The 26,818-nt window shown below is 36.5% G+C and overlaps 1 protein-coding gene and 1 long non-coding RNA gene across 8 annotated transcripts; both read left to right on the top strand.

Moving 5' to 3' along the window:
* Positions 1–3,408: 3,408 nt before the first annotated feature.
* Positions 3,409–19,857, top strand: LOC142641051 (uncharacterized). Of its 7 annotated transcripts, none has more exons than XR_012845304.1 (5): positions 3,409–4,184; positions 4,433–4,488; positions 18,205–18,545; positions 18,661–19,274; positions 19,361–19,857. XR_012845304.1 is itself a non-coding variant. In XM_075815414.1 (5 exons), the coding sequence occupies exons 1-3, from the start codon at positions 3,489–3,491 to the stop codon at positions 18,478–18,480; spliced, it is 396 nt and encodes a 131-aa protein (XP_075671529.1). In that variant the 5' UTR covers positions 3,413–3,488; the 3' UTR covers positions 18,481–18,545; positions 18,661–19,274; positions 19,361–19,857. The 7 variants fall into 7 exon arrangements, 4 of the variants coding, with proteins under 4 accessions (XP_075671529.1, XP_075671526.1, XP_075671527.1 ...); XR_012845305.1 differs by having other exon boundaries at positions 4,422–4,488; XM_075815414.1 differs by having other exon boundaries at positions 3,413–3,541; positions 4,422–4,488.
* A 2,559-nt stretch (positions 19,858–22,416) lies between these two features.
* On the top strand, positions 22,417–23,601 carry LOC142638632 (uncharacterized). Its single transcript, XR_012845033.1, has 4 exons — positions 22,417–22,619; positions 22,760–22,964; positions 23,118–23,225; positions 23,347–23,601. It is a non-coding gene; the product is annotated as an uncharacterized LOC142638632 (long non-coding RNA).
* Positions 23,602–26,818: the final 3,217 nt, after the last annotated feature.

The following is a 26,818-nucleotide window of genomic DNA, read 5'->3' as shown; positions in this document are numbered from 1 at the left end:
CTTGCATGACCTCCTCTATCAGCTCCTCTTTGACAGTGAATTCCGTTAACTCGCCGTCGCCGTCGAGCTCCTTCAACAGGTCCGTCAACTCAACGGCGAGGTCAGATTTCAACGACGACTTTGGACTTTCCTCCATGGTAGCTAGTACTGTACTTTGTGAGTGTGAGTGTGAGTGAGAAGTGAGTGTAGCGTATGTAAAGGTGTTGAAGCATCGAAGAGAGCGTGCCACGTCTGCATGGAGGTTTGCCAAGCTACTGGGTAACACTTACGTGTCAATTGTATGCTGTGCTTGCCTAGTAACTGAAGAACCAAAGCTGACGATATGTATATGTATATGTTCATACCAGTACAATAACGTCAAATTTGTACAGCCAAAACCATGTTCTGTTGGACAAGCTGTATCACATGAATGCATGCATTCATATATTGTTTCCTTTTGCGCAAGAGGACATTTTTTGGGTTTTTTTCCCAGAAGAGTCAGATGGGTTGGGTCTCTTTTTATATGTTTATTCTTATTCAAAAAAATGAAAGAGGAAATTTGTGCACAATTTTTGTGTCATAACTACAGACATGTCAAATTTTTGACAAAAATTGTAATACTAAAAGAACATTTTTAAAAAAAATGAATTGTTTCAACTGAATATATATGCAACTCCTCTCTTTCACACGTATGAGTTTCATAAAATTGTGGGAGTGTGGGGTCCATGGTCCATACATTATAAGTGGAAATATATTAAGAGAGAGAGAGATTATTAATTAGTTCTATTGGAAGTTTAGGAGAGGCAAGGCATTTTAGTTAATGTGATTTTTGCGTCTATAACTTGCTCTTATTTTAGACTTTTGGATCATCTTTGGGGCTTCTTGTTAAGATAATATGAGTTGGATTAAATTTCTTTAAAGTTCTTAACGAGTTAGGGTAAACCTAATGTAAAATTTTTATCTTAGTATTTTGAAACAAGTGATTAGTTTTATTACAAAAAGTTTATAGTATGATCGGTGTCTTGTCAATAATATAATCAATAAAAGATGACACAATCATTTGTAAAGCTTATGTCGTAAATATACCATCACTTTTATATATATAAAGTAAAACGCTAATAGTACTATTTAATATTAATTGTATTACAACAAATTTATAACTTGAATAAATATGATTGGTTCAACTCTAACAAAATAATAAATAATTTATTTATTTACTTATTTGTTTTGTCTTTTTTTTTTTTTTTTTTTGAAAATTTGTTTTGTCTTGTGTTTAAGAAATTGACATACCAGTTTATAAAGATTATGTAATGGTTGTAGCATCATTCATATGCCAAAATAGAGATAACGAATGATTGCATAAATGTTGATGAGTTGGTAAATTATAATCCACACATTCAAAATGAATTTATAAAACTCTTTCTTATAGTTATCATATTCCTACCAACTTTAAAGAATAGGAAATGCTAACGAATGTCCTTAGAGTATTATTTAATAATCTATTAAAAGAAAGTTTTTATGGGAAAAGAAAGAAAGAAAAGTAATTAATGTTTTAACAGCTTTTTTCATTTTCCATAAAAGTGATGCCAAAATTTTTCTAAAATAGATTATTAATTAACACCCTAAGAGTACTAGTTAGCATGAACCTTAAAAATTATATTCAATTCCATATGTAGACGGAATATCCTCTACATGGAGCTTCTATTAAAGTGTAGAAAGTAGAAACAAATTTGAATTTTGGTACTGGAAAGAGACAAGTTGCCTAGAGAGACTAAAATTTCTCAAGACAAGGTTACCCTTCATGTGAATGTGAGACTCAGAAAATGTATGATGCAGATGAACTTGGCCTGAAAATGTGGGGCAATTAATTATTTGTATTTTCTAGTAGAGAGAAGGGCAACTTTGTGGACGCTAGAATTACACTAGTTTTCCGGATTGAATTCTGTACCATTAATTGTTTGATAAGTAAATGACCAAATATGGACAATTGGTTAGTGTGTAATTATTGAGTACTCTCGAAATACTATAAATGTGTACTTTTCCTTCTCATATAATTGTAAATTTCACTAATTAAATTTATGATAAGGTGAGACCCACAATTCATGTGAGAATGGAGAATACCCATTTATGATACTCCCAAAGTATTCAATAATTTTCCTTGGTTTAGAGCCACAGTATTACATCTAGTGTTCTTAAAAAAAAAAATTTTGAGAAAAGTGTTCTTAAAAATTAGAACCGTTCTGTTCATAGAAATGGCCAAAAAAAAAAAAAAATTCAAAATTTTTGGTTCTATTCGGTCCACTTTGGTCTCATTCTGTCCATTTGGTTCTATTCGGTCCACTTGGTCTTATTTGGTCTATTTTGGTCCATTCGGACTTACATGATCTACTTTTGTTCAATTTGGTCCTATTCAGTCCACTTCGGTCTAATTTAGTCCATTCTATCCACTTTGGTCCTATTAGGTCCATTAGGCCTACTTTGTTCATATTCGGTCCACCATTCTGGTCCTATTTGCTCCAATTTGGTCCATTTTGTCCACTTTGGTCATATTTGGTCTATTCTATTCTATTAGGTCCACTTTTGTCCAATTCTATCCAATTACGTGAAATTTGTTCATTTGTTCCAATTCGGTCCATTTGGTCCAATAGAATTTGGGCTGAGAATACCTATTCTAAATCTAAATTTATTAAAAAATATATAAATCTCAAACTCGTAATATCTAAAATTTTAAGTATAGCATTTATTATTACTACACTCTTATTGAGCCACATTGACGTAGCATTTCAATCTACTTAGGTCCAACTAAATTTAAGTAAAAATCTTTCTAAACATAAAGGCTATGAATATACAAACGTAATCTTTAGGGCAATTACTCATTTGTTTTAATGTCATTGCTTTTAAATAAATTGCAAGTTGATTACACCTTCAAGTAAAATAAGTAAAAAAAAAATAGAATTTTTATTTAACTATCTGGTACGTTGGAACTATCTAGATATGAATAATTTTTATTTAACTATTCAATGCGACACATTAATTGATTGGACAAAAAAAAAAATCACATTCATTGATGTATCAATTTGTAAAGATTATGTAATAAAATTTGCAGTATTCAGCAATATCTTACAATATAAGGTAAATTACAACGTTGGTCCCTATCCTTTACATCATATTTCAATTTGGTCCTTAACATTTAAATTGTGTCACTTTGGTCCCTAACCTTTTTAATGTCGTATAAATTTGATCCATGCCATTAAGTGTTGGATAAAAAATGTTGATGTGGCTAATAGCCCAAATAAAATATTATTTTTTGCCATGTCAACTTACTGCCACATCATATATAATTAATTTTTTTTTTTAAATATTACTCAACATGATCAAAATCCCTAAATCTTATATTGAAAACCCATCTTTGTAACAAGTTACGACCCACAATCCAAAGCTTCATGTTTTGGTCAAGAGAGAAAGGGTGAGGCCTGAAGATCACTGACTGTAGTGCTCGACAATGAGGAATGGCAGTGAGGACCGGTGTTGAGGTTGTTTCAGTTCCTCTACTGGCCCGATGGTATACTCTCTCTCTCTCTCTCTCTCTCTCTCTCTCTCCCTCTCAATTGAAATGGGTCATTGGATTTGTTTATTTCAAGTAGTGTTTTGGGGCTTGGTTGACATCTATTGAAGGTTGGACTTTGAGATGGTGGCGGCATGGCAACTTAAGTTTGAGTTGCTTCTTTGTTTGATATGGGTTTTTGGGCGATCGAATAGCAAAAGGTTTGGAATGTAGTATTGTCTCTCATAGATGATTTGGTGTCAAAGGAAATTCGATGGGGTTGAGCTTCCACTTGATAGGCAAAGATACCTATTCTTTTAGTTCTTTGGTTCAATGAACATTTGAAGATGACTTTTTCCAAGCCTAAACTATATCGTTTTGTACAAAGGGAACCTAAACACCTAACTCACTCATCTCAAACTCTCACGTCCCTCTATCTCACTCTCACACCTTTGTCTCACTCTCACGGTAAGAGTTGCACCTCACTCAAGCTCACGCGGCCACGCCTCTCTCTGAATCTCCCAAAAAAAATTTTCCTTCTGCTCATGGTGAAGGCCTCTGATATGCTTCTCATCCTCACGATCTGCTTCTGGTTTTTTTTTTTTCCCTTTGCTTGGTCTCATTCTAGGTCTCGCCCTCTCTGCTTCAGTGGCTTCATCAGGTATTGAACTTATTTTCCTTTTTCCTTTACTTTTGATTTTTGATTACTTGATTGATTCTGAAATCTGGGTTTTTTTTTTCTTTGTTCTCGGTCTCACCCTCGGTGCTCTGTGCTCTGCTTCATCAAGTATTTTGATTATTTCCCTTTTTCCTTTACTTTTGATTGTTGATTCTCTTTCTTTCATTTGATAATTTTCTCTGCTTCTGTTTTTTTTTTTTTTTTTTTCATTTCTTTCAGCTTCATATCAGGTTCTCCGTTCATGTTCTTTGCCTTCAAATTTCCAATCAGTTCAATGACTTCACTGGTAACTTCTATCGTTAACTTAATTATTCTTTCAGTCATTAGTTTAGCATAGCATTTCAGTTTATTTTTGATTTTGTGTATGTTGTGGATTTGATTTACAGAGCATTATTGTTTGTGAAATCTAGTTTAGTAGTTTACAAAGTATTATTTGTGTATGTTGTGTTGATGTATTTATTTTTTGATAAATTGGTTGCTGCCAATCTAAAATTGTTGAGTGAAATGGAGTCCGCCTCTGTACCATCTAATGAACATGCTTCTGCAACCGAATCTGATGCTAATTCTTCATCTGTGAGAGTGAAATGAGATCCCGCATGGGATCATGTAACTTAAGAGTTGAAAGACGGATAAAGTAGTTATAGATGCATACATGTGGAAAAGTTTATAAAGGAGGGGGCATCAATAGGATGAAAAGACATCTAGCTAGAATTAAAGGCGATGTGGCTGAATGTACAAGTGTACCTTATGATGTTAGGTTTCAAATGGTGGAAAATTTGAAGGAAATTTCTAAGTCTAAAGAACAAACAAAAATGGATCAAGAAGCATCTAATTATTCGCCATTAGAGGACTCACCGGAATTTGAAGATGTCTAAGAAGTTACTCCTAGAGGTAGGGGGTTAGGTAGGGGAAATAGAAGTGGTCCTAGTAGTTCTCCATCTAGATCCAATCTTGGCAAGAAAAAGGTTGGTGACATTGGTAATTATTTCGCTCCTAGAATAACACTGGGAGCTCAACCTTTTATTAAAAGTGTGCTTGCTAGCAAAGAAAAGAAAAGGAGGGTTGATATGGCTGTAGCAAGATGGATGTATGATGCTTGCATGCTAATTAATGCTATGAATTCTTTATCAACCTATGTTGAATGTTGTAGCTTCCTATGGTCCAAATATAGAGGCCCAAATTATCATGCAATCGAGTGCCTTTGTTGAGAGAAGCAAAAAGAGAAGTCCAATTGATTGTTGATTCTCACCGCTCATGTTGGGCTGACACTAGTTGTACAATAATGATTGATGGGTAGATTGATACTAGGGCTGTCCAAGGATCCGGGACAACCGATTCGCCCGACTGTATCCGTCTGACCCAAAGGCCCATGGGCGACTTCGAATGTAGACAATGGTCGGTCACGGGTCTAGCTTAAAAATAATCAAATATTTGGTTCGGGTTTCAGATTATAGAATATTTCATCCGAATTAACCGACCCGACCGAATTACTAAAACAATAATGTCTGGCTAGCCAACCATGTCCTGCCCCAACTTTTCAGTAACTGGAAAGTAGTCAGAATATTTTGACACAAGTTCCCACTTCCCAAATCAACTGTTTAAATCAAAAGCTATATTCAAGATCCACGGTCACAAATTATGTTTTAGTGCTTTAGAGTTTAGACTACTTTTTCTTTAACATGGCAACTCTAGCCTCTAGTCATAATATCATATCAGAATGGCATAATTACCCAAATTTCAAATCAGCCTTTAAAACTTAAAATTAAAATCAAGAAATAAATCCCATGGTCACCATTATAGTTACAAAACACTCTTTTGATCTGACATGATATCACAATTCCAAATCCCACTGCCACAATATAATCCCACGGTCACAAGAACTCTCTATCTCTTTAACCTCTTCAGCTTACTCTTTAGTTCAATCTCACTTTCTCAAAGACTAAAACACTCAAACCCTTAGTTCTCTCTTTGCCTCTCTCTACTCCAAACCATAGCAGCTCACTACTCACTACAAACCTTAGCCATCGCCCCTCCCTACTTACGATCAATATGGGTTGAAGGTTGAAGAAATCAACTTGGGTTATTCTTGATTTTCCTCCCCACTCAGTTCCCCCTCCAAAGCCTAGTTGTCACCATTATCTCCTCCTCAATCTGGTGTTGTCTTCTCCTCACCAACTCAGTTCTCACTCCAAATTTTCTTTGGTTAAATAATATCGGTTTCTCATCTCTCTTTTTGTATGTCTCATTGATTTTATTTGTTATGGAAATCAGCTGTTAAAATAAAATAAACCTAAAGATTTATTATTTGAAACCTTAACCGACTAACCAACAACTCCGACCCGCCCAATCGATGACCCGAAATATCGGGTCCAACCCGAATATTCGTGTTAGGACATATGTGTTTCACCTATTTAGAACATATGTCATTCTTTTATGTAATTGGCTAATCCTTTGACAAAACGCATTTTACTTATAATTGAGTAGAATTAGGATGTGTTTAATGCTTCAAGAAACTGAGTTTCAAGATTAAGTATTGAAGTCATCAAGTCTGTCCAAGAATCAAGCTGAATAGTGCAAGTTCATTAAAGCTTGACAGCTAGAATGTGTCGAGGTTTAAAGAGCTGTTCCAGCCTTGTGGCTCGACAGCATCTCGATACCTCTATTTATCGAGGTTTAAGAAAAACAGATTCTGAGTTTTGTTTTGATTCCAATCCGTGGATATGTCTTTGAGCCTTATTTTCTCCTAACCCTAGACATATAAAAGGATTATTTTAAGGGGCCGCCAAAGTGTGGCAAGTTGCACAAGCATTGAGAAATCCTTGTTCATGCAAATTGTGACTTGAGACAAAGTTCTTGCCCTAGTTCATATCTCTTGTGAAGAAGTTGTTGTATCTTTGCACCGTAGGGTTTTGTAACCAAGTATCTTCTTGATCTTCATCATGTGGATGAATTGAGGAACTTTGCAGCCAACAATCTTCTCTAGTTGGTGATTGAAGTCGCGTACAGGGATCCGTACAATTAGTTAATCACGTACTTAGGAGCCATGCATTGAAAGGAGAAATTGTCACTACAGAACAAGTCTAATTGGGTATTGGGTAAGGGTTCAACTGTAGGTTGGTAAGGTACTTGGGATTCCTTTACTTGTAACCGCTTGTTGTGATAATAGTGGAATTTCGGGAGTGGTGACCTTAAATTTACCCGGTGGGGTTTTTGCCGTGTAGGTTTTCCCCATTCATAAACAAATCACCATGTCATTTAATTTCCGCTGCATATTTAGTTTATTGGTGATTTGTTTGTGCTACCACGCATTTGCATGTTAATTTGATTAATTAATAACTTGGCTAATTAATCAACTTAATCCATCATAAGGGGTCAATACGTTTTTGGCCTATCAAGTGGTATCAAAGCAGGCACACTCTGATTAGGGTTTAATCTTTGTGTGTGATCCATTGACCCCTGTTTGTCATGGATAGAGGCCAGTCTCTTATTATACCTCCATTGTTTGATAATACTAACTATGCATACTAGAAAGTACGCATGAGAGATTTCTTGCAGTCTCTAGATGAGAAGGTGTGGCAAGCTGTGGAGATAGGCTGGACCAAGCCTAAAGAAGCGTCAGCCGATTGGGATGAAACTAAGATCAAGGCGGCGAACTTCAACAGCAGGGCATTGAATGCCTTATTCAATGCAGTCACTAATGAGGAGTTCAAGACTATATCCTCCACTGAAAATGCTAAGGAAGCATGGACCATCCTCTAGACAACCTATGAGAGAACAAAGGCTGTCAAAGATTCGAAGTTACAGAGGCTCACTACAAGCTTCGAAAAAATTAAGATGAAGGAGGATGAGTCATTTGATGAGTTCTATGCCAAGCTCAAGGACATAGTGAACTCAGCTTTCAATCTTGGAAAAATCATTCCTGAACCCAAGATTATGAGAAAAGTGCTCAGATCTCTGCCCGAGAGATTCCATGCCAAGATCACAACAATAGAGGAATCAAAGAATATTGACAAGATTCCTTTGACTGAGCTGGTTGGCAATCTACAAACCTATGAGCTATTGTTGACAAGAATCGGCAAGTCGGGCAAAGGCAAGAGCATGGCACTGAAGGCCAAGAGCAATGAAACAGATGAGTCATCAGACGTTGAAGACTCTAAGATAAAGTCCTACATCACCAGACAATTCAAGAAATTCATGAAAAATGCCAATGGAAAAGGCTTCGACAAGGACCGTAGGCAATCTAGCTTTTCTCGGTTCAAGAGCCAAGATAAAGGGAAGAAGGATGCTAGGGATGGCAGTCAGTACACTATTCCAGCAGGACCTAAGTGTTTCGGGTGTCAAGGCTTCAGCCACATGAAACAAGAGTATCCTACATATCTCAAGAGCATTAGGAAGAGCAAGGCACTAGCTGCTACTTTGAGCGACACTGAGCCTGAGGATGATTCTGACAATGAGGATAACGAAATTTTGAATGCCTTCACTGCCACTGCCAATCCTACTAAAGGGATTGTTGAAGATGTGGATGAAGAAGAGGAATTGGTGGAATCCAAGTTTGAAAAGATGGATGATCAAGATGTATCCATATAGCCGATGAGAAACTGTATAAGCTTTCTGAGAAGCATGAGAAACTCTATAGACTAGCCACCAAGAAGCTCAGTGATGTGGAACTTGACCGTGAAGAGCTTTCCACTAAGTTTGATGAAGCTAATCAGACTATTGGGGCACTGAGATTCGAGAACAATTTCTTGGCTGAGAAGACTAAGAAGCTTGAAACAGAACTATTTCAAGTTAGAGCTCAATTGGAGAGGACATCAAGTGCAAAGCTGGATGAGATGCTTAGCATTCAGAAATCTGCTTCTAATTGAACCGATTTGGGGTATGAATTCTCTTCCTCTAATGTTGCTTTTGCTAGTACTCCTGTTTTTGTTCCTCCTGCTAATAACATTAAAATTGAGAACAATGATGTTAAAACTGACTTAGCAAGTGAGAACCTAGACAAGGGTAAATTCATCTTAGGAGCACCACACCTAAACTTGAGAAGAAGGAAACTAAAAACCCAAGGCTAAGAAGGCTAACTCTCAAAAGCCTAAACAGAAGAAGCAGTATCTCTGTCATCATTGTGGTATTGCTGGTCATACTCGACCAAATTGCTATAAGTGATTAGCCATTCAACAGAGCAATGGCATGATAGCATCTGGGAACCAGAATCAGCTTCAAATCTCTCTTGCTTCTCTTGGAGATCTTCTTAAAGCCCTCATGTTTCTTTCAAACTTGAATGGTTTCAATCCTTCCCCCTCTTCACCAGTTCAAGGGTTTGCAAAAAGGAAAGGTTCTTCCAAGGTGTGGAAGGAAAAGGGTTCCAAGTGATTTATTCATTTTTCTCCCTCTCCCCTTCTTGTTTTTGTTTTTGCATTATTTGTGTGTTTTGCTTTACTGTTTTTGAGTCAGTCTAGTTTTATGCATTGTTTTGCTTTGATTAACATGTTTTTGTTTGCTTACTTTCAGTTTTTTATTTATTTTGCTTTTCATATAAAAATAAAAATAAATATTGAAAAATCAGAAAAATACAAAAACAGTGTGTGTATGTGTACATTGGTTCTTGTGAACCTTAAAATGGCTATTGAAACAGAGTTTTCTAAACTTTGTATCACTTGTAGCTTAGATGAGCATCTCTATGCATAACTAAGCGAGTAAACTTTGTAGCTATTAGTTTGTGATGAGTAAGGTTAAGTGATCTCTTGTACTTAACACTCGTATCACTCTTTTTGACGGGTAGGATTAGAAAATCCTAAGAGGAAGGCATAAATAATCATCTCACCACTGTTACCTGTCAATTATGATATGACATCTGTATGCTTCGACATAGCAAAAGTGCAATGTCAATGACATCTGTATGCTTCGGTATAGCAAAAGTACACTGTCAAAAGCTAAACATAATTGGGTATTTCTTTTCTCTTTTATATACCCATGCATGGTTTGGTTAATAAATATATATATATATATATGCAAAGAAAATAAAAGAAAAAAGAACAAAAATGCTTTAAATATGATTGCAAGCGTGTTTTTTAGGAGATGTGGGAGTTATAGGATGTACCTCAAAGGTGATAGTCTCCATCAAACAGTTATGATTGTGTGTGAGTTAAAGTGATTTTCTCATATCTCAAATCGTCATATCTTAGAGACATTTATGCAATCTTGTGATGTTTTCACACACAACACGCAATATTCTTTGCTATTTTTGATATATGTGCAGGTACAATGTGATTTGGCCATCACAAGGTTTACATGTGTTGATGTATGCTCACTAAACTGTCTTGACTTATTTTTGAAATATGAAATCGGTTAGACTTGTTTAGTGTGTGAGTGTGTATTTTGAGATCCCTGTGCTTAAAATTGTTGTTGAGAGATGATTTTGAGAGTCTAATATGTTGATTGGATCATTGGTTGAGTTGCATGCGTGATTGCATTCATGTTTGTGTTTTTCCCTTCTCGAAAAACTATTTTGAAAAGTTGGCTTGATACCTCCTCGACACTTGGCTGTCCGTCAAACTTCTCAGCTTTTTCTTATCGCAATCTCGATAGCTTCTCGACACCTTTTGGATCAATCGAGAAACCTCCTGTCCTCTCGATAGCTTCTCGACACCTTCTGGATCGATCGAGAAACCTCTTGTCCTCTCGATAGCTTCTCGGCACCTTCTGGATCGATCGAGCATCTGTTCTCGTGTCCTGTCTTGTTCCTCGACACCTTCTTAATAACTGAATCTATCGGCATTGTATTTCTTGACACCTACCTCGACAGATGTCTCGACACCTCTCAATTGTATCTATCGGGATTTACTGAACCTCTATTTAAAGGTTCTGTGCGATCTGTTTCTCTTTTCTCTCGATCTTTCTCTCGATAGATTTGTCTTTTCATCTTCCAAACTCTCTCTCTCACTCCAAATCCTTTTCTCAAGGTTTCTTCAAGCTTCTTCAAGTTTCTCTTCACTTGGTAAGCTTCTTTTCCCTCATTCTCTTGCATTTCATGTTTTGAAACCTAGGTTTTGGGGTTTTTGAAAAATTTTGGGGTTTTTCAAAATTGATGATTTTTTGTTGGAATTTTTGGGATGGGTTTTGTAGATTTGATCTTAAAAACTCCATACATTACATCACATTAGTATTCTATCTTTCTTCTCATGCATTTAGATGTGTGCAGTATGTTTGTGTGCTGGTAGGATTGGATTGGGCTGAGCCCATGATGTTTTTTATATTGCATGTCCCATATTCATGCATTCCTCATGCATACGTTCTCTTTTCAATATACTTGTTATATTTGTATTGTTTTTGGGACTTTTCTGAGTGTTTCTTTCTCCCCCCTCTCTGTCTGTTTACGTTAGTAGTGTCTATGGCACCAAAACGTAAGTGTATTCTGACCCAGAACCTTCTTCGTTCTAGGGCCTCCTCATCTTCTGATCCTACTCCTCTTTCTGTTTGGTTCCGTGATGAGAAAGCTCATCAGGACTTCTCGGAGAACTTCTCTAAACGAGGTGTTCATTCGGAACCCCAAGTTGTTCTAGCAGACTTCGCCGACACCGACCTTCCCGATGTCTTTCACAAACGGGAATGGGAGTCACTGTGTGACATCCCGGTCACTTGTCCTTCCGTGCTGATCCAAGAGTTCTACTCCAACATGCATGGATTTGATTCTTCAGTACCTTTCTTTCACACTCGCGTTCGAGGTACGCGCATTGTTGTCACACCGGAGTTGGTATCCGATGTGCTCCAGGTATCGAGGGTTGTGCATCCTGACTACCCCGGTTGTGAGCGTCTACGGACTGTGTCCAAAGACGAGATGATTTCTGCTTTTTGTGAGCGCCCTTCTGATTGGGGTGAGCACTAGTTTACGTGATGTCGACCTTTGGCTAAAGGTCCTCGTTTCTAAAACATGGTGATGACTTTTGTGTTGTATCCTCTCTCTCTACAACTCTATTACAGAGCCTCGTGCTCGTTTTCTGTTGTCTCTTCTTGAGGATCTCACCATTGACTTTCCTTCACATTTTATCTTTTCTATCATAGATGTGTATAAGGATACGGCTACCCGTGATAAGCTCATCTTTCCTTCCGCTATCACGAGGATTTTACCCCATTTTTCCATTCCTTTTCCTGTCTCCGACCCTTTTCATGTCATGGTTGCCATAGACACCGCTACCGTAAAACGTAGTGAGGCGTAGTTTAGATCACGACAGATAGGTTCAGCAGCTCCCTCCTCCCGTTCCGCTCCATCTAGATCTACCCGTGCTTCATCCTCTCCCTCCTCTTCTACGAGCGATGTGTCATTATGAGACATCATGGCGCAGCTTCAGCGCATGGATGCTCGCCTGGATACGCTCTCTACAGAGTTGTATCAGGTGAATGTTCGTGTTGGTCGCATTGCTCGGCGACAAGCGACTATGGGTGGTTTTGCTCCCAAAGGTTCTCCTCCACCACCTCCTGTGGCTTCTGAGTCTAAGGCTGATGATGGTGATGACGATGATGCTTCAGATGATGATGATGGAGATGCTAGCTCTACCGATGAGATGTCTACTTGACACTCTACCCTTTGTCACTCGTGATAAAAATGGGGAGTAGTTTTGGGTTATAAGAGTAGTCATACTTAGGGGGAGAGCTTGTATAGGGACTTTTTGATAGGGGGAGTGTTAAGTGTTGAGGGATGTAGTAAGGATTATTTGTATCTTTTTCTTTTCTCCACTTTAGATACATTTTCTTCTTGTACCTAGGTCTTGTGACCATTATTACATACATTGTGCTTATCTTTGTTATATATGTGATGATGTATGTTCTTTCACCTATCTCTACATGTGTTGTTTCTTTTCTCTCTTTATACACATGATTCTCTATTTGTATGCAATCTATTATTTCTGTTTCACACTAAGATGCCTTGATGAGTTTTGTTTAAAGTGTTTCAGAAATATAGGTTGTCAAAGTCTACTTGTCATAAACTCTCTTTTTGTAAAGTTTTTCAAGAGTTTGTGTTAGGATAGATTTTATTGTATTCAACAAGTGAGTATGAGTTGAGTGATTTATGACTTCTCTCATATGTTCATTTGTTTGTTGTGGTTTTGTCACAGATTGCCAAAGGGAGAGATTGTTAGGACGTATGTGTTTCACCTGTTTAGAACATATGTCATTCTTTTATGTAATTGGCTAATCCTTTGACAAAACGCACTTTACTTGTAATTGGGTAGAATTAGGATGTGTTTAATGCTTCAAGAAACTGAGTTTCAAGATTAAGTGTTGAAGTCATCAAGTTTGTCCAAGAATCAAGCTGAATAGTGCAAGTTCATTAAAGCTCGACAGCTAGCATGTGTCAAGGTTTAAAGAGCTGTTCCAGCCCCGTGGCTCGACAGCTGCTCGACAGCATCTCGATGCCTCTATCTGTCGAGGTTTAAGAAAAACAGATTCTGAGTTCTGTTTTGATTCCAATCCATGGATGTGTCTTTAGGCCTTCTTTTCTCCTAACCCTAGACATATTAAATGATTATTTTAAGGGGCCATCAAAGTGTGGCAAGTTACACAAGCATTGAGAAATCCTTGTTTATGCAAATTGTGACTTGAGACAAAGTTCTTGCCTTAGTTCATATCTCTTATGAAGAAGTTGTTGTGTCTTTGCACCGTAGGATTTTGTAACCAAGCATCTTCTTGATCTTCATCGTGTGGATGCATTGAAGTACTTTCTAGCCAACAATCTTCTCTAATCGGTGATTGAAGTCGCGTACTGGGATCCGCGCAATTGGTTAGTCACGTACTTGGGAGCCGTGCATTAAGAGGAGAAATTGTCACTACAGAACAAGTCCAATTGGGTATTGGGGTAAGGCTTCAATTGTAGGTTGGTAAGGTACTTGGGATTCCTTTACTTGTAACCGTTTGTTGTGATAATAGTGGAATATCGGGAGTGGTGACCTTAAATTCACCCGGTGAGGTTTTTACCGTGTAGGTTTCTCCATTCGTAAACAAATCACCATGTCATTTAATTTCCGCTACATATTTAGTTTATTGGTGATTTGTTTGTGCTACCACGCGTTTGCATGTTAATTTGATTAATTAATAACTTGGCTAATTAATCAACTTAATCCATCACAAGGGGTCAATACATTTTTGGCATATCAATTCGGTTGAATACAAATCCAAAACTTGGTCACCTAATCAAATCTGGTCAAGTTTGGATCAGACCTAAAACCAATCCGAACCAACTCGTGGATAGCCCTAACTCATACTAGGCATAGAATATTGATTAATTTCCTTGTCTATTGTCCTAAAGGAATTATTTTTATACATTCTGTCGATGTTTTTGACTTAGTTAAGGATGCTATTACTTTGAGCAACTTGTTTGATGAAATTATTAATTGGGTTGGTCCTGCATATATAGTACATTTGGTCACTGACAATGCTGCAAATTATGTAGCTGTTGGAAGAATTTTGTGTGGAAAATATAGGAACATTAGTTGCACCTTGGGCAACACATTGCCTGAACCTAATTTTAAAGGATATTGGGAAGATGGATCATGTAGATAAACTTGCAAAGCGTGCATCCAAGATCACAGTGTTCATCTATAACCATGTGGCTTTGCAAGCTTGGTTGAGGATTAGAAAAAATTGGACGGAAATTTTGCGTCCAAGGCCAACTAGGTTTGCTACTACTTTTGTTGCCTTAGGGAGCCTTAAGAAACATAAGCATGACTTACAAGCATTGGTGACTAGCAAATTTCATGTTGAATCAAAATATGCAAAAAATAAGAAAGCAAAGGCAATGTTGAAAATCATTCTTGACAATCAATTTTGAAATGATTGTCATGTAATTGTGCATATTGTGTCACCATTGATTCGTTTACTGCGCATTGTTGAATCTTATGAAAAACCAACTATGGGTTATGTATATGATGGCATGTATAGAGCAATTGATGGAATAAAAAAAAAACAATTCAAGAACAAGAAGAGATTATGGGAGCCTTATGTTAATATTATCAAGGATCGTCGGGATACTCAATTCTATAGAGATATTCATGCTGCTGCTTATTGGTTGAATCCTGCATTCCAATTTGACCTATCCACTCTTAATAAGAGTGGATGGGTCATATTCAAGCGATTCCCACTTTGGCCCCTAGATTTTATTTTTATTGTTTTTAGTCCCTATCCTGAAAAATGCTTCCTATTTTGGTCCTTGCCATTACATCAGAGACGAAAAATACACACGTGGCAAACAACAAAATTAAAAAATATTAAAATAATATCCACGTGTCACTGCTGGGCTACACGTGGCTTTCCCGCCCTTAGTTTGTCACGTGGCCCTTACGTGACATTAATTCTAAACCAAAAAAACCCCAAATCAGCAAGCACAATCCCTAAACTCTTACCCGTCGCTCATCACATGACCATAGACTTGTACAAAAAAACCCCCAAATCAGCAAGCACAATCCCTAACCTCTTACCTAGATAGCTTCAGAGTGATTGTAGCTTCTACCTATATTTCTATTTCTCTCTCTCATGTGTGAAAGGCAGATTGCGAAGGTTCTCTCTCTCTCTCTCTCTCTCCCTTTATAGCTTTTGTAGTTGACATAATGTTGACTGTGATAGAGGAATATTTTTGGGATTTGCATTGTTTGGCTGTTGTGTGTTACTTTTGCTTATAGCTTTTGGTATGCTCTGTTTGTTTTACTTTTGTTTATCAGGGGCCACAATATTGACTGTGATAAACAATGGAAAATTTTTGTTGGTATTTGCATTGTTTGTCTATATTGTGTGTCACTATTGTTTTTCAAGGGCCACTATATTGACTTTGATAAAGCATGGAATCTTTGTGTTGGTATTTGCATTGATTGTCTATATTGTGTTTTACTATTGTTTATCAGGGGCCACAATATTGAATGTGATAAACTATTGAATATGTTTGCTGGTATTGGTTGTGTTTGTCTATATTGTGTCTTGATTTTCGAGAAGTGGTTGGGTCCATGTGTTCCCTTTGTCTGTATTGTATGTTTTTTTTATTTGTTTATTAGTTTGTTAGCCTAACAAAGTATTATAAATTTCAAAAAGTAGATATCTGTTTTCTTTCCATGACTTGCATGCAGGATGGATGAATTTTTTACTTTGCATGTCCACCATGGTCGGCATTTCACGTGGGACCCTCAAGTGTATGTGGGAGGGACAGATGATATAGTGGATAATTGTGACCCAGATAAGTGGTCAAAAGTAGAGATTGAAAGTATCTGTAAGGAGTTTGGGTACACTGCAGTGGATAAGCTATGGTTTAAAATGCCTGGTGTGAACCCAGAGCAGGCAAATTTCCATCAGGTGGTTGATGATGATGCTAATGTGTTCATGACTGACTTGGTGAAGGGATATGAGGAGATTCATGTCTTTATGAAGCATCCAGTGCATGAACCACTTGAGTTACCAGTGGAGGATTGTGAGCCCTTAACTACTAGACAACCTGGTAGTGAACCAGAAGGTGTAGATGCTAAGGCCTTAGAGGTTTTTGTTGGTGATGAATAAAATAAAGATGTGGTTTATTGTGTTAGTAATGACAGTGAGCTTAAGAGTGATCACTATTATGAGTATGCTGAGTATGAAAATGATAATGATAATGATGATGCTAAAAGTACTAATGTTGACCATGGTAAGCCACATGAGGTAGATGTTGAGCAGGTTCATGCTAAGAGGGCTGGCAAAGCACCAGTTGTTGATGACCAAGTTGAGGAAAGTTGTGAGGCTGAGGGGAGTGACTTAGAAGAAGAACCAGAAATGCAACCAATGAACATTGGTGAAGATAGTACTGATAGTTGGGACAATCAAGCTGAAGATGATGAGGTTGAGCCAAGACAAATGGGTGGTGGTGTTATGAATTCTGACTATGAGAGTGAGGAGCTGCTTAGCCTTGACGAATCATCATTAAGTAGTGAGCATGGTGATGATTCAAGTGATGATGACATCCCTATTGCTGAGGTTGACAATTTTATTAGAAGGAGCAGACACACAATCTTTAGGCCAGTAGCCAAAGCTGAGCACCTTAGGTTTGAGAAGGATATATTGTTCATCTCACCTAAACAATTTAAAGATGCTATAATTGATTATGCAGTCCATGATGGGTGGGGTATAAAATTTGTGAAAAATGACTTGGTGAGAGTGAGAGCCCGATGCCAGCCATGGTGCAAGTTTGTTGCCCACCTTGCAAAGATGTCGAAGGAGAAGAGTTTTAGATTGAAAACACTGAACATGGAACACTCATGCAGCAGAAGTTATAGAAATCCAAGGTGCACAACATCATACATTGGGAAGATGTTTGTGAAGAGAGTTAAGAGACAGCCTGACATAAAACTCAAGGACATTCAGGATGCTATGCATGAGAAGTATGTGGTTGACATAAGTGCAGGCAAGGCAAGTAGGGCTAGAGAGAAAGCTCAAGATGCTATAGATAGGGTCCACACTGCACAATTCAACCAGCTATAGGAATACTATGATGAGTTAAGAAGGTGCAGTCCTGGGAGCACAGTATTGATGAAGGTGCATACTTATAATAATGGTGATTTGGTAGCTGAGCATGCCTTGGTAACTAGGCTGCCATATTTTGAAAGAATCTACATCTGCCTGGATGTTTGCAAAAAGGGCTTCTTGGCAGGGTGCAGGCTAATCATTGGTCTAGATGCATGCCATCTGAAAACCAAGACAAATGGTCAGCTGATGTGTGCTGTTGGCAGAGATCCCAATGATGAATACTCCCCATTCACATATGTAGTGGTTGAGGCTGAAACCAAGGACTCTTGGACCTGGTTTCTTAATTTATTACTTGCTAACATAGGTGATGGCAATAGATGGGTGTTCATATCTGATCAATAGAAGGTCTGATGGTAACTTTATTGCTTGCTGAATTAATTATGGTTGATGGGTGCTCTTAATTTATTGCTTTCTGAATTAATTGTGGTTGATGGTAGCTTCATTGCTTGCTAAATTAAATGATTGTGCTTTGTAGGGGTTGGTGAACACCTTTGTTGAGAATTGGCCACAGTACGAGCACGGGATCTGTTGCAAACATTTATACAACAACTTGAGGAAGAATCATCCTGGTGTCCTTATTAGAGACCTTTTTTGGAAAGTAGCTAAGGCTACCTATCAGCAAGAACATGAGAGGGCAATGAATAAGCTAAAGGAGGTGGATAAAGATGCTTCAAATGGCTGCAGTCTCACTCAACAACTATCTGGGCTAGGCACATGTTCTAAAGTGATGGTCAGAGTGACACAGTCCTAAAGAACATGTGTGAAAGTATCAACAGCAGGATAGTTAAGTTCAGGAGCAAACATATAATCACCATGGTAGGCAATCTACTCAGAGTAGTCATCACTTAGTATGCATAAATGTGCATTATGTTCCATAAACCTGTGTGATCCATGAATGATTAATTCTCCATTTCTCTCTATGTGCTTGCAGCTTGAGTGTATTAGGCTATATTTGATGACTAGATTTCAAGCAAACAGGAAAATGATTATGAAGGTGCAATTTGAGTTGTGTCCTAAGATAAGGAAGAGATTGTGCAAGGAGAAGTTGGCATGCAACAAGTGGCTAGCATGTTGGGCTAGCCGTACCAAGTTTGAAGTGAAGAATGGGCTGGAGAGTTCACTGTGGACTTGGAAGAAAAGAAGTGTAGCTGTAGGAAATGGGACATAATTGGCATACCATTTCCTGTATCTTTTTCAATAAGGAAGATGCTGAAAAGAATGTCAATACTTGCTACAAAAGGACCGCCTACATTGATTACTATGACCATATTATAGAGCCCAAAAATGGCCAGAATATGTGGAGACCTAGTGGACTACCACATGTGCAGCTCCCTATCAAGAAGAGACCTCCTGGCACGCCTAAGAAGAAGAGGCACTAGAGCTTGATGAACCTAGAAGTCACAAAAAAACAGACGTCTAGGCATCTAAAAACAAAGCAAGTCATATGGGAAATTAGGACACAATAGGAGGAGTTGCAAGGGAGAAGTAGGAGGGAACTCCTCCCTGCCTGGGAGTGCATCCCAAGTCAGCAGGACCACTAAAAGGGTAAATATAATATTTTGACTTAGATATCTGTGTTGTTTTATTTTCAGTTGGCAGATTATTAATTGTTATTATGCTTGTGCTTGCAGGCAGCCAAGGATGGTCATGCAAACAGTCCAGCTGTAGACAGTGTATAACCAAGCTCCAATGCTCAGCCAACGGTACATAAGGCAAAACCAAGCTGTAATGATGATGTGACCACAAGTGCACCCCCACCCCCCACTGATAACCAAACCAATCCAAGACCAAAAAGACAGAGGAAGAGAAGTGCAGTCACCACTAAGACCTTGAATGCAACTGGGAATGCAACAAGGTATACGACAGCAATGAGATCTGCTGGAAAATAGCAAGCTGAAGCAAGACCTTTTTTTTTGGTGTGCTATATGTTGAGAGCACTCTTCATATGTTTATGTAACTGCGAGGACAATTGGCATTTTGGTATACTTATATAATGGCTGACCAAGTTCTTTTTTTGTATGAATGTACTGGGTAGACTTTGTCCCATATTTTGTAATTATTGTGGTACACCAAAAACTGTCATTAGGGTTAATTAGTATTTACAGGTGATGTTGTGTTTCTATGTTCATTAGTATTTACCCTTTCTCCCATTGTTATGATGATTCTGCTTCCATTATTCAAATTTGGGTTGAGAACAGGTTTGGTTTTTAAAAGGCTTAAACGCATGTCTCTATTGGGCTAACAAGAAGCCGGAATCGTTGTGTTGAATACTTAATTACTGTACAGTTGAAGCCAGATTTGTTTGACTGGCATTGAGAGGTGTACGGCATATGGCTCCAAGCCCATTGAGCCTTAGCCCAAACACTCTCAAAACATTCTCAAGTAAGTCTAATGATAAGCCTTTTTCAGTTAAGTGAATGCTCTGTAAGCCCATACTGATCAAATATGAATTGGTCAAGGTGTACTTATTCGAAGCTGCCCGTAATCTCGGCAGCTCGGTATTGCCTTAGGAAATATCGCTGCTAAGCAACCTTTTGGAGGCTAAAACCAGTTCCAATACCATTATTATTGTTTCCAATGTGGTATATTCCTTGTCAGGAATAATCAAATCGGGTCGCATCCACACAAGTGAGACCAGAGCGTAATCATGAACACTCCACCAACCTCAAGCTATAAATAGAGGAATCGAGTAAAGAGTAAGTGGTTGTTGATTCGGAGTCTAAAAATAGAGAGTGGAAGAGAGAAAGAAAGCATTGTCCATAGAGAGAGAGAGGGTCTTAAAGGGGCGAGGGGAGAAATTGAGGGCTAAAGAGTTGCAATTAAGATACCCGGTAAGGAGCAACCCATAGTAGGAAATTCAAAACCCACTATAAATAAATTGTAAGCCCAACATTAGCCCCAGTCTAGTGAGGAAAATTGGGCACGCACAAAGGGCTATTGTGTTTTTAGGGCCATTGTACAGGTACCCTTATATGGTTCAGATATGCAGGTCTATGATTATGCAGGTAATATTCAACTTGAGTGTATTATGCAGAACATCTCTTAATGGAATGATAATTTCTATCATCCTGATGTGAAATAGTGAATTGCTGAAATGCCAAAGTTGCTGAAATGTTGTCTGCTTAGGAATCCAATGCTAGTATGGGATGAGATAGTGAATAGGGGGATTAAAAACTGTTGAGGCAGAAGCTTCAGTTGGTTATATTATAATTGGGGTGAGATAGTGAATTATAGCCTACTATTTACCATGTTTGGTTATATTATAATTAGGGTCTTATATTATAATTGGGGTAGTCCTATATGTCAACAGTAGGAACTAAGATGCTGATTTGCTTTGGTCTATCAGCAGTGGGCTCTGCAATCCAACTAGTTGAGTTGTTAATAAAATTTCTCTTATTCATAAAATAGAAAAAATGTAATCAGTGAACACATATACTATGTAAGCTTTCGAGTTCAGATATGGCTCTGTTTATTTGGTTTTCAGCTTGATATGCAGAGTAATATTGAGTGCACACAAGGCACAAACACTTCACAACAATGCAATAAATTGGTATACGAGTCATAGATTAATTAAAAAGTGATATTCCATTGCTAAAGTCTCAGATTACAGAGAGAAGTACACCAAAATTCAAGCCTTTTCCGACTAATACATACCAACACATACCTACACAAATTCAGGCCAACACATACCAACACAAAAAAATTTGCCAAAACCTACCAACATACACCAAAATTATGGGCTTTTTCCACTAGTACCTACCCACCTAATGACCCATTTTACCCCCACCTATTTAGCCAACCAAAAGAAGTATCAAGCAAAGTAGCATCCCACTTATCACCAGAGATAGCCTCAGGCAGATAAGCAACCTTTTTTCTCTCTTCCTGTAGCCTGCAATGTCAGCTTCAAGGGTTAAAATTCATTGCCTATACTCCGGAATCAGTACCTTGCCATGCTCGCAGATTTCATCATCACGCCACTGAAAAAATTTACACTTGCGTCCAGTTTAGCACCCAAGAGCCAAATAAAACTCATTATATCTTTAACCAAAATCATGAAAAACAACAACAAATAGTATTAGCAAAATCTACTCACAACCAATCCAACACTTATATTAGCAAAATACTAAAATCCTTCAAACTAAAAAAGACTCACTAAAGAAAATAGTTATAAAATAAAAACCCAATAACAGAATCCTATGAATGTTCCATAAAAACAACATCTTTACAGTCAAGAAAGAGAAAGCCAGATGCAGAGATAGATACTAACTTACCTAGAAATTTGGACACTCGTAGAACCTTTTTCCAGGGTTCTCAACTAAACAACCAAAACGGGTTTCTTGGAGCAAAAGCATTGGGTTAGGCCCCTTTTCATGAGAGCAGTTGAGTTGAAGATGTTTTTGGGCTGTGTTGTGAGCGAGGAATTGAGTTCGTGGTGAGGATCTTAATTTGGGGGTTAGGGATTTCAATTTGGCAAGAAGCTGATCCTTAAATGAGCAAATGATTATGAAGTCACGTGAGGGCCACGTGACCTCCTACAGGCGGGAATGGAACTAACTAAGGGCAGGAAAGCCACGTGCAGCCCAGCAGTGACATATGGATACTATTTTAATATTTTTTTATTTTGCCTTTTGCCATGTGTACATTTTCTATCTCTGATGTAACGGTAGAGACCAAAATGAGAAGCATTTTTCAGGATAGGGATTAAAAGCAGTAAAAATAAAATCTAGGGACCAAAGTAGGAATCGCCTGAAAATGTAGGGACGAAATGTCATTTCTGCCAAGTTTCAATTGGTCAAATGAAGTTGATGGAGGAATTAAAGCTATTTCAAGAGCGTGAACAAACTTTTGGAACCCAACTTGCTCAAGAATCAGCCAAGACATCTCAACCAGGTAAGATATTGCTTACTTTAGCTAATAATAAAATGAAAATATGTTTTAAAGATCATAACTCTTTTTTATATTTTTGGGATAAGTATAGCTATGTCTATTGATTCATTTTATCTTTGTTTTGTGTTGTATATGGAACTTAGATGAGTGGTAGAACTTGCTTGGATCTTGTGCTCCAACCTTACAAAAGTTTGCAATTCGGATCCTTAGCCAAACAGCTACCTCTTCGGGGATGTGAGCGAAATAGAGTGTTTTTGAACAAATACATACCAAAAGAAAAAATAGATTGGAGCATCAACGACTTAATGATCTTGTATATGTTCATTATAATTACCGATTGAAAGAAAGGTATATATTATATAATCTCTATGATTGTGAAATATAAGTGAATTGGTTACTAATTATTCATTATGTTCATCTTATGATATAGAGTCAAAAGGAAGAAGTTCAATTTTGATCCTATTGATTATGCAAGTATTAATAAAACTGAATTTTGGGTAGTGGAAGATGAGGAACCTCCATTTCTTAATCATGAGGAGATAGAGAATGCATTATATGAAGAGGGAGCTTATTTAATCAAAGAATGATCTTCTAGCCATGTACAAGGAGGTTAGCTTATAACAATTCTTTGCCTAATTACATATTTTAATTAGACTATTTATGATTTATGAGAAATGATTATTAGAATCATTATTTCATTTATTGTTCTTTGGTTTTGGAATTTGTATAGATATGGACAATGAAGTGATTGAGGATGATGATGACATCAATTTGGAATCATTTGGTGATGAACTTGATGCTCCTCCCGGATTTAGAGATAAAATCATCCTATTCAAGTTGAAGATGAAGAAGATGAGGATGAAAATGATGATAATGATGCTAGTGGTAGAGCATTTGGTTCACATGATGATATTGATTTCAATTTTCTTCATGACAAATGAGGTTTGTGTTATCAAATGAACCTTAAAACTAAATAGTTGTTTGTTTGAAACTTTTTTGTTATTTGAATGTAATGAACTTATTTATTTGGTTCTCTATTTGAAACTTATTTTTCTATTTGGATGTAATGAACTTATTTATTTAGTTCTCCACTATTTGGATGTAATGAACTTATTTATTTAGTTCTTCGTTTAAAACTTATTTGCCATTTGGATGTAATGAACTTATTTGCTATTTGTCATTTGGATGTAAATGGAATGACTAATGAACTTATTTATTTAGTTTTGTTGAAAGTTTATTATGTTAAGGATGATTGTTTTGTAATGTTGTTATATTAAATTCTATAAATAGATGTTATATACTTGTATGTTTTTTAAGGAACCATATTTATTACTATTGGTTTGTTAGTTTTAGTATATTAAAAAATTATTAATTATTTATATAATGTAAATAAATAATAATTAAATTATTTATAACGTCACCGGTTCGATCATCGGTCGGACTTCGGTCAAACCAAAAAACCAGTAATTAGTTCCTTTTTTGGTTCTTTCACTGTACCAGTTTTTAAAACCATGGATAGACTCTATTTGTAATAAATAAATAAAGGCAAAATTGATTAATGCCATCTTAATAGCAGGGAAAATTACTTTTTTATTATATTTTATAAATGTAATATGACATGGCGATACAAGTGTTAGTGGACCAAAAAAAATTTTATTTGGGTCATTAGTCACATCAGCATTTTTCATCCAACACTTAACGGCAGAGATCAAATTGACACGATACTGAAAAGATTAGGGATCAAATTGACACAATTGAAAGGTTAGGAACCAAATTAAAATATGGTGTAAAAAATAAGGACCAATGTTGTAATTTACCCAAAAATATATTGTCTTGCCAAAATTTAATGCATGTAGGACTATATGGTATTGGATTTCCTTGTTTCATCTATATATATATATATATATATATATATATATATATATAACTGAAGTCTCTGAAACTCTCATAATTTTCTACATCAGCACAATATTTAAAAAATAAATCATTATCATTTTTTAAATAAAATTATTTTTGTTTAGTCCAAACTTAACAAGGAGTGAAACTCTATCTTTCTAACAAGTTCAACTTAAACACAAACTCTCTTAAGCATTTGACTTTGATAGGCTAAGAATGTATTGATCTCTTGTGATTAATTAATTGATTAACTAGTCAAGTTTATTAATTAATCAAATTAACATGCAATGTACGTGACAGCATAAACAAATCACCAACTAAAATATAATGCAGCGGAAAATAAAGTTGACACGGTGATTTGTTTACAAATAGGAAAAACCTCCGAGACAAAAACCCTACCGGATGATTTTAAGGTCACCACTCCTGAGAATTCACTATTATCACAACAAGCGACTATAAGTAAAGGAATTTCAGTACCTTATACCAACCTAACATACAGTTGAACTTTTATCCCAATACCCAATTGGACTTATTCTGTTGTGACAATATCTCTCCTTGTATTGCATTGCTCCCAATATGTTACTAACCAATAGATGCGCAGATCCCAGTACATGACTTTATCACCAACTTGAGAAGGATGTTGGCTGCAAAGTTCTTCAATTCATCACCCAATGAGGATCATGAAGTTGCTTGGTCGCAAAACCCTACGTTGTACAGACACAGCAGCTTCTTCAAGATAAACTAGGGCAAACTAGGTTTTCGGTCACAATTTGCATGAAAACTTTTCTTCACACTTGTGCAATTGTGCTCTTGTTTCACCTGTGACGGCCCTTAAAATAATCCTTATATATCTTTAGGGTTGTGAGAAAAGAAAGCTCAAACTTACATTCACGGATTGGATGAAAAACAAAACTAAAAATCTGTTTTTCATAAATCTCGACAGATACCTTATCTATCGAGCAGCTGTCAAGCCTCGGGCTAAAAAAGTTTTTTAAGCCTCGATAGATACTAATTGTCGAGCATTAATGAATAACATTTTTTCACTTGATTCTTGAACAAACTTGCATGGCTTGAACACTTGAACTTGAAACCTTGTTTCTTGAAGTATTAAACACATCCTAGATCTACCCAATTACAAGTAAAATATGTTTTGTTAAAGGATTAGCCAATTACATAAAATGTTGACATATGTTCCTAACATGAATCACATATGTCCTAACAGACTTTTAGTTGACCTCTCCATAATTTTACATATCAGCATTTTTTATTTATAATTTTTAAATCTAATTTATTTTTTTCAATTAAAAAAAGACGCAGTACTAAAACTACACGCTTCATACTACTACTAAAACATAAAAACCCTAGAACTCTTCCCTTCCCTTACGAACGTACGGGGCTTCTTAGATTTTGTATTCCCATCTACAAATTTGTCCAACGTTTGTACTATATCCAGAAAGAAGAAAACAATTGCTTAAACTGACTCTTGCATGATACTTGTGTGTACACTAATGCTATTAATGCCTTAATGGACTTTCACACCATTCTAGCTATTAAAACTTGTATGATCTAATCTAAAGAATAAAAAAACAACCACAAACCTTTTTTTTGATAACATACAACTACAAACCTTGATCTTGGAACATGATTTTTTTTTTTTTTCATATGAGTTTTTCTAATTCTTTGTAGTAATTTTTTTTTATCTAATTGTTTTATGTAAGTATTGAATTTAAAATAAAAAAGATTTTTAAACTAAAATTTTTACTTATCAATTTATGTTAGAATATATTCATGAACTTTGAGGTTTGTAAGATTTATTGTTGAAGTTGGTGAAAGTATTTGGTTATGATTTTTTATTACACATCTTTGTAGATTTGAATTTTGATTTAAATTATGAAATATGTTATTTATAACTCCTCTTTTCATTTGTTTGATGGTTCTTCATGTTTTTCTTTTTTGGTTTTCCTTTTGATTTTGCAGGTTTCCGAGGAACACAACCTAGCAGGTAAGAGAATTAGTAATTATTTTTATCTAATTTTTCTTTTAGGTACAATGATGTTTTATAGTATTCCTCACTTAATGTCACATATAAACTGATATATAGACAGTAGATAATTGAAGGTGTTCTAGAACCATCAAAATCTAAACCTTCCAAAGGTGGTTTTTTACAACTATTAGAATCTAAATCTACAGCGCTACAAAGATCTTGGTATGTGTTTTTTTTTTTTTTTCATATGAGTTTGTCTAATTCTATGTTTTCTAATTCTTTAGTTTGATTTCAAAAACATGTGCATGTTTATGATTCCTTT

This window comes from Castanea sativa, chromosome 6, assembly GCF_040712315.1.
Source record: "Castanea sativa cultivar Marrone di Chiusa Pesio chromosome 6, ASM4071231v1".
NCBI classification, from domain to species: Eukaryota; Viridiplantae; Streptophyta; class Magnoliopsida; order Fagales; family Fagaceae; genus Castanea; species Castanea sativa.
The sequence above is the reverse complement of the archived record's forward strand: the minus strand, read 5'-3'. Positions and strand labels throughout refer to the sequence as shown.

Bases quoted from the DNA above. Each gene is read 5' to 3' on its own strand.
- LOC142641051 (XM_075815411.1), top strand. From the start codon at position 8,037: ATGAAGGAGGATGAGTCATTTGATGAGTTCTATGCCAAGCTCAAGGAC.